Raw genomic sequence first — 12,311 nt, forward strand, 5'->3', positions numbered from 1 at the left:
TGGACTTTCACGGAAAAAAGAAATAATGTGCATGTAATGGTGAATGCTACAGCATCATATCTAAATGATGATCTTACGTTGACGTTTATACATAATTCGAATGAAAATATATATTCTAGTTAAACGCTCGGTTTAACTAAGATCTAATGGAAATCGAAAATAAAACGACAATTTCATTAAATGATAACGGCAATGTTTGCCGCGTTTGCCTTACAACGAATCAAAATAACCAATGCATTTTTGGTGCTAAACGAAGTAATTTGGATAATAGAGATGTGACTGATTTGCCTGAGAAACTTCGTTTATGCGGCGGTGTGGAGGTCAGTTTAATTTTTAAACTTTTCTTCTTTAATGTTTTTTTGTTATTTCTTTGTTAACATGACTTTTTGATCAGATATTGGAGGATGATGGCTTACCTTCCACTATTTGTATGAAATGCATATTAAAGATCAATGATGCTCATCAATTACGAAAGCAATGCCAGCAGTCTGATACCCGATTAAGAGAATTATATGGAAAAGTGGAAAAGATATATAGTATCAACTTGTGTAAGAATACAAGAGTAAGTAGTCACACATGTGTAAATGAAGAATATGATTACAAAATTGTGATCATTTCTTTTCCTTACCAGGACCAATATTGTCAGACTGATTATTCATTTGCCTCTGATTTAATCAAGATAGAAACTGGTACATTTTCTGCAATGGGTCATAATATATATCCAATGATAAATCTTAACTCCAACATCAAAGGAATGAAAGAACATGAAACAATTAATGTATGTAATCCTGTAGAAGAAGAAAAATCTAATAGTTTCTTAAATAAACAAAATGCTTATGTTAATTGCAAACAAGTAGGATATGAAACAAGTGTCACAGGAAGAGAAGCTTATAGAACAAGAAGAATGACAATGTTCAAAAGAGTAACATCTATAGAAAATTTAAAAAATCATAAAGAAAGGCAAAGGCAGTACATAAAAAAAAATACAAATGTTAAGTGGGATGATGATCCAGCAAACATTAATGAAACTGATTCTCAAACTGCTTATATTTGTCCAAAATGTACTAGATGTTATTCCAGCAAGAGGTCTTTGGATAGGCATGTAGTAACTCATGATGAAAAAAAATTCACATGTGATAAATGTAACAAACACTTTTTTCAACTTGATAAATTAGTACAGCATAGTAAATTGCACACAGTTAAAGAAAAACCTAAAACAGTATTATGTAGAATATGTGACAGGAATTTTAGGAAAACTGACACTATGGTAAGACATTTAAATGTTCATAAAAGAACTAATCCAAAGGAGGTTCTCTCCATTTTGAAAGAAATTAGAGATAAAAGAAAATTGGAAAATTTAACTGAACCTAAAGACAGGGTCACTGAAATTGAAAATAATAATGATAAAAAAGAAACAGGAGAAGAATTTGCAAGTAGTAGAAGTACCACCTTAGATATTCTAAAAAAAGATACATTAGAATCTAAAGATAAAGTACTTGGCCCTAATATCTCAACTTCAGATGTTAGTACTAAAAAAATTAATTCTTCCGATGAGACGCTTTTTCGATGTAAATATTGTACCAAACGTTATGCAAATGAAAAGTCACTTCAAAAACATTTACAGATTCATGTTGAAAAAAAATTTGTTTGCAACGTATGTAATATGAAATTTTTCCGTCAAGATAGATTACAAAGTCACAAACATCGATATGGGCACGATGAAGATTCAGCATCGTTAGAAGTACAAAAACCATCCGACGATAAATCGGCAATTAAATTAATAAATAGTTGGATTAGGGAAGAACTTGATTCAGATAATGAAGAAAAGGGCTTTCCTTGTAAAATCTGTGGAAAATCATACGATACTAAGAAATCCTTATTAAAACATCAATTAAGTATGCACAACTCCGAGAAAGAAGACTGTGCGACCTGTGGTAAAATCTGTATTTGCGATGACAAGGACAAAGATCAACAGAAATCAAATGAAAGATTAAAACCGTACCGATGCGACGAATGTAATAAATCTTTCGAGAAGGAAGTTAAGCTGCAGAAACATATAAGAGTCCACGAGCGCGCTAAAGAAGAACAAGATGTAAATTTTAAGCGATTTTTATGTCACATATGTAGCAAGACCTTTCGGCAAAATACAGGTCTCATGTTTCATATGAGGACCCATACCGGTTATAAGCCTCACGTTTGTAAATATTGTGGACGGGGATTCACGTCGAATTCTAATTGTATCAATCATGAAAGAACTCATACCGGTGATAGGCCATTCGTTTGTCATTTTTGTAGCGCTGCATTTGCCAAATCATGCACTCTTAAAGCACACATTACAACGCACACTGGAGAAGCGAATTATCATTGCAAAACTTGCGGGAAATCATTCAGAAGATTGAAGTACTTAAAGGAGCACAAGTTCACACATACAGGGGAAAAGCCATATGCTTGTAAAATCTGTGGTACGGCGTACAGCCATTCGGGTAGTTTATTCGTACATGAAAAAAAATGTAAGGCACAGTATAATAGCTATCAATCTAACACTACACAAAATACGCAAACCTATTGTGAATCTGAAACGTCTTCGCCAAGTGTAACTCCTATTATTACGGTTTTACCGCCAGTTCACCTGAATAATTCTAATGTGATGAGCACACAAAGTAACAAAACCTACATCGACAATATTCAGAGAATAAGTTCTCAGAATATTAGTAATCTAAATACTGTTAATACGTCGGATCTTCATATTCATCCGAATTCGGATATTTCTGATGTTTCTTTAGCTGTTAAAAGCTTCGCTCTCATCGGACAAATGTTTCAATCATAGATCGATCTAACAAAATAATTGAATTTCGAATTAAAATGCTTCTGTGATAAATTTTTATTTCGTGGACATGTTTCGGTTATTAAAACGTACGGAATATATTTCGTATTAATAAAAAAAAGTAAATATGTGAAACGTTTTTTATTGCATTTTCAATTATTATTACGAGTTGCGTATCTTACACACTGTAAAATATTGGAAAGTGAGTCTATTTTATGGCGTTATTTTTTTGTTTAATTCGTATAATGTGAAATTTTGTTATACATAGGATTCCCCAATCAGGGTAAAAGGTAGGTTACTAAATAAAAAGACGAAAAACAATCCCTTTCCTGTTAGGTTATTTTTTTATTGCATTATATATCACATCTGGTTTCGTTACTTTTAACAGTTCAATACACTAATGTATTTTGAATATTGATATTTAATTATCGATTTTCTTGTAAAGCAACCTTAAAGTATACTCGTTATTTCATTTTAAATATGGCAGATCAGAGTACACAGTCTTCTGTAAATATATGTAGTCCGCAGAGTACCATGAGGTTCTGCGAAGGTGGCAAAAAGTGTTATATTTTAAGATGTTTTGTGTGAACATTTACAATTTTATATTTATTTAAATACGGACAAATTATCCGAGTACCTTGTCTTCAGTTTTTTACGTATTGTAATGGAAAATTTTAAATGAATCTCATTTTTTAGAAGTAGTTTTATATTACCGCAAGGTACAATGAATATTCAATAGAGTAGTTAACATTTACACGTCAGATTTATACCAAACTTCTTGGGTTTAATTTACTTCTTTACGTGACAGATCTTAATCTACATAATTCTATAAATTCATCGTTTCCGCAATTGTGTATTCGGTACTAGCTGACATAATTATTGAATAAAATGTTATTCTTTCGATGAACATTGAATGATGCATGTAGTAATTATGTGGTCAGAAATTATAGAATATTTGAAAGATGCATTTTTAGTTGCGAGAATACAAAAATGTTTCGGTGTTAAAATACATTATGGACAAAATTTGAAAGAACATTGCGAAGACAATTTGTGTACGGATGTGCGCGATACCAAATCTCAAAATATCGAATACAGTTCGAATAGTTGTCTATTAAAATCTGAAGAATCAAAGGGAAATAGTTATGTTAAATCGGAAAAGAAATTTATCGGTGTGGCAGAAACGAATGCGTGTATGTTAAATGAGAAACAACATTCACCGACCGTCATTATTTCGAATTATACCATAACAAATTACTTTTGGTATTACTTATTTTTATTTGGGACTGAACTAGGAGATGAAATATTTTATTGTACATTTATACCTTTCTGGCTTTGGAATATTGATGGTGTTGTAGGTAGAAGAGTTGTTTTAGTATGGGCTATTATTATGACAACAGGTAAATTATTATTTAATAGAATCTGATAAAGTTTATTCTCAAGATTCATATTTACATAGGTCAAATATTGAAAGATGTTATATGCTGGCCAAGACCAGCATGTCCACCAGCAGTTCGATTGCAAATGAAATGGTCGGAAGAATACGGAATGCCATCTACTCATGCTATGATTGGTATATCAATTCCATTCAGTGTAGTATTATTTACAATGAATAGATATATTTATCCTGTTTCTATTGGCTGGACAATTGCTATTATGTGGTAAGTTGTTATGTTATTCTTTAACACGGGCTTAATAAAATTAACAAAGGATTTAAAAATATAACTGTCATTATTTATTTGAAAGGTGCACACTTGTGTGTATGAGTAGACTTTACTTGGGTATGCACACAGTGTTGGACATCCTAGCAGGCTTAATACTAGCCATTTTACTATTGATTCCATTAATACCTTTAGTGGATATCACAGATTATTATATCCTTTCAAATATCTGGGCTTTAACAATTTTAATTGCCATTAGTATAGGTGTCATAGTTTATTATCCCTGTGGTAAAAAATGGACACCAACCAGGTAATATATAGGATGATTCCATATTTTAAAAATATATATTAATATGATTGTAATTGATTTTTTTTTTTTATTGTAGGGGTGACACTACCATGGTGGTATCTGTTACCACTGGGGTTCATTTAGGAGCATGGCTTAATTACAATACTGGAGTTATGTTAGCTCCTACAAAGTCACCACCATATCACATCATTTGGCCATCTTATTCTATGCTTAGTTGCCTGATACTTAGAACATTATTTGGATTTTGCAGCATTCTTGCAACAAGAGTTATTTGCAAATTCCTTAGTTATCAAACAATGTGTGCCATATTGAAGATTAATTCCAAGGTCCTTATGAAAAGTCAAAATTATTCAGAAAATAAAGATAAGGTTCTTGTTGATCTAGTCCACAAGTATATAACTTGTTTTATGATAGGTGTAAATACAGTATATTTCTTGCCAAAAGTGTTTACTATATTTGGAATTAATCGACCGACATTTTACACGGAAATATAGAACATTCTTTGTTTTATTGAAAGGGCACACTTCTTAACCTTATGCATTTAATTTTGGTGAGTGTGTCAAAGTAAGGCTATTGTTACTGTACAAATCATTCCAATACAGTGTTTGTGATATTGTTTTTATATACATAAATTAGTGATTTCTATACATTATTATTAAAATGTACCGGTGATGTATTATATACTATTTCACATATCAAAAAAGCACAAATTTTGTTGGATACTTGTTAAGTGTTCTATTTAAACTTGTATTTATCTGCATATAAGTTTCTATAAATTTTACATTTAACTGAAATTACACTGTTTATGTGTATTAAAATTCTATTTTTGTTGGAAAAAATAAGTTGACATAGTAAATAATACGTATATAGTAAAATAAATTTTATATTTTAGCTCTTTTGAAATATAAGTGAATGTTACAATGTTTTTGTTACAATAAAATAATTAAATTAATTTGTTTGAATATTATCTAAAGCACTCTCTATGGGCATATCTAACCTTAATACCTGTAAGAAATAGAAATAAAATATTGTCATTGTAATGAAGTGTAAGTAAGAAAATATAGTTTATAATTATTTCACCTTACCCCAAGATCTTTATCTAGGAAACATTTTGCATGTGCCACATTTATGGTATATGGAATTGATAGATCATATGTGAGACCAGTTTTCTCAACAGTGACTACAATACGATCTTGATCAAGGAATACTTCTACCTCCTTTTTAGTAATCTATTTAAAATAAGATCACATGTATTTAATTGTTACTGTTTAAAAATAAAGATTTATCTTACTCCTTTAGATATTTCAAATAAACCAATCAAATGTGTAGGTGGTCCTTCCAAAGGTTGTTTCAATAGAACATAATTCCTTTCTGAATTACTAACAATTTCTGATGAAATAATTTTTGACTGATTAACTTTATCCTTTTTTTCATTAATATCTGTAGTAGAATTGATCTCTTCAATCAATGGTTTTTGAGTTTGTAAATGAATTCGTGGTTCACGATTTTTAATTATATGTTGATGTAATTTTCCCATAACCTGATACATAGAAAATTTAAATTTGAGATTAATTTAACTTCATCTTTGTTCAATTAACAAATAGACATTTGGAAAAATAAAAACCTTGCGATTTTTAAGAATTGCATAATCTTGTGTGTTGAAAGATATATTAAATTTATCTAATACACCCTCCATCACAACTGATATTGTAAAGAATAAAAAAATTTGTTTCCTTTGACATTTCTCAAAATATGTTGTATTAATTGCAATATCGTAAGTCTTGCAGGGATATCCACCTATAATGTTACATGTCCCATAATTTGTCTCTTTTATTGCAATTTTGTTGATAAGATTTAAATACCTCTATCAGATTCAAGTCTTTCACTTCCAATACTCATAGGTATTACAAATTGTGGATTTTCTTCTGATAATATCTCAAAAAGTTTTGCATCAGATATGTCATCAGGTTGTGGCATTTTATCTGATACACATATGTTTAGAAATATTTTTTCTCCAGCATCAGTCTTTGTTTTTATGCATATACCTAAAATATTATACAATTAGAAACCATACATTTAATACAGTTTATTAATTTACGAATATTGACATAAATTACCAGGTGTAGGTTGAATGACAAGGAAAGGCTTTGAATCAGATTGTTTTATTAAATTATCATCCCTGGATGCATTTTCCTAGAAAAATTATATATCTGAATGTAATAATTATGTAATGTAATAATTATGTTCGTTAAATCATAATGTTCACATAATTATATTCACTTACTGGTAATATTAGGTTCTTTGTTAGTATTGTGTCATCAATATCCAAAAATGTTCGGTTATTCATGATGAAACAATATTTTGATTCATTTACAACGTAGTAACTATTTATTGTTTAAAAATAAACTATTTTTATAGAAGTTTTGTTTGGTTCGTTTTGCGTATAACTGCACATTGCGCATGCCCATAAATGTACGTGAACGTTATAGTAGTAGATGAATCGCTATACAGTAAAAGTTGGGAAATTTAGCAAGATACATGAAGTACTTAGTACAGTTGAATCTATTTTATAACATTGCAATTTCAACTTTCTATACTTTATTCTATCCTAACTTTCAGTTAATTTTATTACTAAAAGTAATTATTGTCCAGTAAAGCAAACTTGAAGGTTCTAACGACATCGATAGTCGAAATAAGCGGAAAATTGGCGGGAAGACCATCGCCACGCCATTGCTCTTTGGTCTTACCACAGACGACGTATTTACACGATAGACCTAACATTTCATGACATTTTATGTCTACGGCACGCAGGCCGAGAAGACCCTTACTATTTACGTTTATTTAATTTAGCTTAGGATAAAATTACAATATTATTGGTTGGAATTAGAATGAAACATAATTATGAAATTGCAAATAAGAAAGTAACGTAATTGTTTATTAGTAGATTCATCATATGCGCACGTTTTACTGCTGTCAAAATATCTTTAGTCGTATTTATCACGGGTATTTCGCAATAAAGAAATGAGTAAGACAAGGAAAGGAATACGGGTAGACAAAGATAGCACTAGAGAAATGTGTTAAACAAGGAAAGATATAGGGTTAGACAAGGACAGAAAATTTGAAAATTGAAACTATCGCCATCTAGCGTTTGGTGATCGGAACTACGACTTTTTAATAGCAGCACAGGATATAAACAGAGGTATTAGACAAGGAAAGCACTAGTGTGCGAGAAGGACAGAGAGAGAACGTTTCTTATTGGCTGGCGGGCCGCCATACTCCGCCTCCTACGCGCTGTATCTAACCGGTCAGGGAAAAATCAATAATAACTCGTTAATTAGGATGATTCTGTGAACTTTTAGCATTGAAGAATGTAGTGTGGACCTTTAGCTACTTTCACATATAGTTTTCAATGCAATAGACCGTTTCAATAATTAGTTATTAACAATTTTAGTATGCGAGGTCGAAACCATACGGTTTACGTTTATATACGTTTACGGTTTTTCAATAATTTCATAGCTTTCCAATGAATTCCCATGCAAGTAGCTACATGCATCTAAAAGGTAACTCTCTGAGCTACATTCTCATATAATTTTTATTAAGATATTCGGTTTAGTTTAAGAGTTATTAAACATTATATGTGAGAGTCCCCTATTCGTCATACACGGGTATAGTCAACTCTTATAAACAATTGCTAATAACTAATAAACCGCACCACTTATGCAATTAAAACTATTGCAGAATGTAGACAATGGTCCATACTATATTCTGCATGCTTGAAAGTGCATAATTAATCATGCATATTCGTGAAAATGATGAAAAATCCGTACTCTTGAATGTGACGAGAGTAGACTCACTCAAATACTGTTTAATATCTCGAAAACTATGCCGGATATGTTAATAAAAATTATATGAGAATGTAGCTCAGAGAGTTACCTTTTAGATGCATGTAGATACTTGCATGGGAATTCATTAGAAAGCTATGAAATTATTGAAAAACCGTAAACGTATATAAACGTAAACCGTATGGTTTCGACCTCGCATACTAAAATTGTTAATAACTAATTATTGAGAGGGTTTAGCGCACTAAAAACTCTACAAGAAAGTTGCTGAAGGTCCACACTTCATTCTTCAATTCTAAAAGTTCACAATATAATTGTAATAATCGAGTTATTAATGATTTTTCACCGACCTAATTGATTCGGTCCCCGGGAGGTGAAGCGTAGCGGCCCGCCAGCCAATAGGAAACGTTCTCTCTCCATCCTTGGCTACATTCTTCAATGCTAAAAGTTCATAGAGTCATCCTAATTAACGAGTTATTAATGAAAAACCGTAAACGTATATAAACGTAAACGGTATCATTCCCGACATCCCGTACTATGATTGTTAATAACTAATTAATGGAGGGGTCCATTGCATTAAGAATTATATGTGAAAGTAGCTAAGGGTCCACACTACATTCTTCAATGCTAAAAGTTCATAGAATCATCCTAATTAACGAGTCATTAATGAAAAACCGTAAACGTATATAAACGTAAACGGTATCATTCCCGACATCCCGTACTATGATTGTTAATAACTAATTAATGGAGGGGTCCATTGCATTAAGAATTATATGTGAAAGTAGCTAAGGGTTCACGCTACGTTCTTAAATCCTAAAAGTTCACAGAATCATCGTAATTATGGAGTTATTAATGAAAATGACGGAAAAGAGTTACGTTGAAACGCGACGAGTGTAGTATTTATCCAAATAATGTTTAATATCTTGCAAATTACAACGGATATGTTAATAAAAATTATATGAGAATGTAGCTCAGAGAGTCACCTTTTAGATGCATGTAGTTACTTGCATGGGAATTCATTAGAAAACTATGAAATTATTGAAAAACCGTAAACGTACATAAACGTAAACAGTAACGTTTCCGACATCACGTACTAAAATTGTTAATAACTAATTATTGAAACGGTCTATTGCATTAAAAACTATATGTGAAAGTAGCTAAAGGTCCATACTACATTCTTCAATGCTAAAAGTTCAGAGAATCATCCTAATTAACGAGTTATTAATGATTGTTCCCTGACCGGTTAGATACAGCGCGTAGGAGGCGGAGTATGGCGGCCCGCCAGCCAATAGGAAACGTTCTCTCCCTGTCCTTCTCGCACACTAGTGCTTTCCTTGTCTAATACCTCTGTTTGTATCCTGTGCTCCTATTAAAAAGTCGTAGTTCCGATCACCAAACGCTAGATGGCGATAGTTTCAATTTTCAAATTTTCTGTCCTTGTCTAACCCTATATCTTTCCTTGTCTAACACATTGCTCTAGTGCTATCCTTGTCTACCCGTATTTCTTTCCTTGTCTTACTCATTTCTTTATTGCGAAATACCCGTGATAAGTACGACTAAAGATATTTTGACAGCTGTAAAACATGCGCATACGATCAATCTACTAATAAACAATTACATTACTTTCTTATTTGTAATTTCATAATTATGTTTAATTCTAATTCCAACTACTAATATTGTATTTTTATTCTATGCTGAATTAAGTAAACGTAAATAGTAAGGGTCTTCTCGGTCCCAAAGTCCTGGACAAAAAGTCGCATGTGATATGAGGTCTATCGTATACATCGTTTGTGACTAAACATTATTCAGTCGCCTTGCCTAAACTGTTTACATTATAGGTTCAAGTTTGTTTCGCCGAACGATAAGGTGAAAGTTTTATTAATCTTTTAAATTCTATAAATTAGAAAAATGGCAAAGAGCATACACGCGTTAGACGGATTTACTCTTAGGTACGTAAAAATAAATTAAACTTGTAATAACTTAAGCTTTTTCATATTGAAGATCTTTATTAAAATATTTTAGTGATTTAACATATAAGGATGGACTTATACTTGAAATTGGTAATGAACATAAATTCACTCGCGATGAAGAATTTCCATATTCAACGGATATACCATTGACGAACGAAGAGGCATTAAATCTTTTAAATATGAATGATTTTCAAGATGAAGATGATACCAATAATGATAATGATGATGATAAAGATAAATTAATTACCGTTTGTGGTATTAGCTTTGAAAAATTAAAAACTAAAATGACTGATGTCCTTGGAGATGGAAAAGTAAATTACACTTCTTAATATTGAAAATAATATAATTTGTAAATAATGAAATTAATAAAACAGAATGGTATTGGGGAGATTATACCACATGATGCACAGGTTTCTATCAAATACATTGGACACTTTGAATACAGAGATGAACCATTTGATTCTAGCTTTACTCGTGGAGGTGTAGAAACTTTTTGTCTCAATGTAGGCAGATTAATACCAGGTTTAGAGATTGCTTTAACAACAATGAGAAGACACGAAATAGCTATGTTCATTGTACACCCTGATTTGGCATATGGAAAATTTGGTTGTGCTCCTCGTATCCCTCCAAATGAACAAATCTTATTTGTTGTACACTTGGTTGATTATGTGGATAGTGGGTCTATTGCAAGTTTTGAAAACTTATCTTCAGAGGAGAAGAAAATGTTTTCAAATGTTGTCAAGCGTGTACAAGCTAAGTTTAACGTTGCCAAAGACTGCTTTAACAAACATAAAAATAAGCAAGCTATACGAGAGTAAGTCTTTTTGTAATGGAATATATGCATACTAATATTATAATTATTGTTTTACTTCTTTAGGTATTCAAGAGCACTTGAGTGGTTGGAACATGCACAACTACAAAATCAAGAAGAGGAGGATGAAGCAAACAGATTGCTTTCAAGAGGTTATAACAATCTTGCAGTTTGTTACAATATAGAGAATATGCCGCGACGTGCATGTAATGCGTGCAACAGAGTGGCTATACCAACAGTTAAAACACATTTCAAGTATGCAGCATTAAACATGTTTAAGTTTGAGAAAATATCTATATGAAAGTGCATTTTATATTATGCTTTGCAGTCGTGGACGAGCATTGTTGCGAATGGGAGAGTATACTAGTGCAATGAAAGAATTGCAGATTGCTCACAAGATGGAACCTCAAAATGACCAGATTATTAGGGAAATTAGACTTGTAAGTAATTAAGAAGGTCAAAGAATATATGTTACTTTTACAAATATTTTATTCTACTCATCATCTTTAGGCAAATGAAAAACAAAGAAAGTTCTTGGACATAGAGAAACAGCTGTGGGGAAATTGCTTAAAAATTGATGTAAAAGAAAAGAAGGAATCTTCTTTTGAAAAAGCAGCACGCGAGATGTGTGAAGCTTTCTCCAGTGATGACCACATATTAAGACAACCGCTTCCCGAATCGTTAACACCTGATGAAGATAAATATATACGCGAACAAGCTGCTGCTTTTGGTCTCACAGTTACAGCACATGAGAGATACGGTAGACAAATAACGTATCTCAACAAGCCTAGTTATTGAAATATTATTTAAAAATGCATTCCTTAAATTAAAATCTTGGGATCACTTTTACGATGTTTTATTAGCGACATATAGAAAGTTCCTTTCATATTTGTTTTTTT

The 12,311-nt window shown here is 31.6% G+C and overlaps 4 protein-coding genes across 4 annotated transcripts; 3 read left to right on the forward strand and 1 right to left on the reverse strand.

Annotated features, from left to right (window-relative positions):
• The first annotated feature begins 146 nt into the window (after positions 1-146).
• Positions 147-2,827, forward strand: LOC108573995 (zinc finger protein 271-like). The gene is made up of 3 exons (XM_017936494.1): positions 147-320; positions 395-562; positions 632-2,827. The coding sequence occupies exons 1-3, from the start codon at positions 147-149 to the stop codon at positions 2,825-2,827; spliced, it is 2,538 nt and encodes an 845-aa protein (XP_017791983.1).
• A 928-nt stretch (positions 2,828-3,755) lies between these two features.
• Positions 3,756-5,356, forward strand: LOC108573998 (sphingosine-1-phosphate phosphatase 2-like). Its single transcript, XM_017936497.1, has 4 exons — positions 3,756-4,221; positions 4,281-4,482; positions 4,568-4,792; positions 4,869-5,356. The coding sequence occupies exons 1-4, from the start codon at positions 3,756-3,758 to the stop codon at positions 5,284-5,286; spliced, it is 1,311 nt and encodes a 436-aa protein (XP_017791986.1). The 3' UTR covers positions 5,287-5,356.
• Positions 5,357-5,740: 384 nt separating this feature from the next.
• On the reverse strand, positions 5,741-7,238 carry LOC108573997 (PIH1 domain-containing protein 1-like). The gene is made up of 7 exons (XM_017936496.1): positions 7,077-7,238; positions 6,910-6,985; positions 6,655-6,837; positions 6,417-6,589; positions 6,084-6,332; positions 5,878-6,021; positions 5,741-5,797 (listed from the first exon to the last, which is right to left on the reverse strand). Exons 1-7 carry the CDS (start codon positions 7,137-7,139, stop codon positions 5,741-5,743), a joined length of 945 nt encoding a protein of 314 aa, XP_017791985.1. The 5' UTR covers positions 7,140-7,238.
• Positions 7,239-10,539: 3,301 nt separating this feature from the next.
• LOC108574000 (inactive peptidyl-prolyl cis-trans isomerase FKBP6) lies at positions 10,540-12,210 on the forward strand. Its single transcript, XM_017936498.1, is given in 5 exon segments — positions 10,540-10,580; positions 10,654-11,415; positions 11,479-11,667; positions 11,741-11,852; positions 11,923-12,210. Coding segments are annotated over 5 exon segments (1,392 nt in total).
• The last annotated feature ends 101 nt before the right edge of the window (positions 12,211-12,311 follow it).

Source organism: Habropoda laboriosa, unplaced genomic scaffold (genome assembly GCF_001263275.1).
Source record: "Habropoda laboriosa isolate 0110345459 unplaced genomic scaffold, ASM126327v1 scaffold197, whole genome shotgun sequence".
NCBI classification, from domain to species: Eukaryota; Metazoa; Arthropoda; class Insecta; order Hymenoptera; family Apidae; genus Habropoda; species Habropoda laboriosa.

What these genes read in the sequence shown, in the direction of transcription:
- LOC108573995 (XM_017936494.1), top strand. Translation starts at nt 147, where the DNA reads ATGGAAATCGAAAATAAAACGACAATTTCATTAAATGATAACGGCAAT. An exon ending in GTTTATGCGGCGGTGTGGAG is followed by an intron (nt 321 to 394) that starts GTCAGTTTAATT and finishes CTTTTTGATCAG; the next exon opens with ATATTGGAGGATGATGGCTT. An exon ending in ACTTGTGTAAGAATACAAGA is followed by an intron (nt 563 to 631) that starts GTAAGTAGTCAC and finishes TTTCCTTACCAG; the next exon opens with GACCAATATTGTCAGACTGA.
- LOC108573998 (XM_017936497.1), top strand. Translation starts at nt 3,756, where the DNA reads ATGTGGTCAGAAATTATAGAATATTTGAAAGATGCATTTTTAGTTGCG. An exon ending in GGCTATTATTATGACAACAG is followed by an intron (nt 4,222 to 4,280) that starts GTAAATTATTAT and finishes ATATTTACATAG; the next exon opens with GTCAAATATTGAAAGATGTT. An exon ending in AAAAAATGGACACCAACCAG is followed by an intron (nt 4,793 to 4,868) that starts GTAATATATAGG and finishes TTTTTATTGTAG; the next exon opens with GGGTGACACTACCATGGTGG.
- LOC108573997 (XM_017936496.1), bottom strand. Translation starts at nt 7,139, where the DNA reads ATGAATAACCGAACATTTTTGGATATTGATGACACAATACTAACAAAG. An exon ending in CAATTCTTAAAAATCGCAAG is followed by an intron (nt 6,333 to 6,416) that starts GTTTTTATTTTT and finishes TCTATGTATCAG; the next exon opens with GTTATGGGAAAATTACATCA. An exon ending in TATTTGAAATATCTAAAGGA is followed by an intron (nt 6,022 to 6,083) that starts GTAAGATAAATC and finishes TATTTTAAATAG; the next exon opens with ATTACTAAAAAGGAGGTAGA.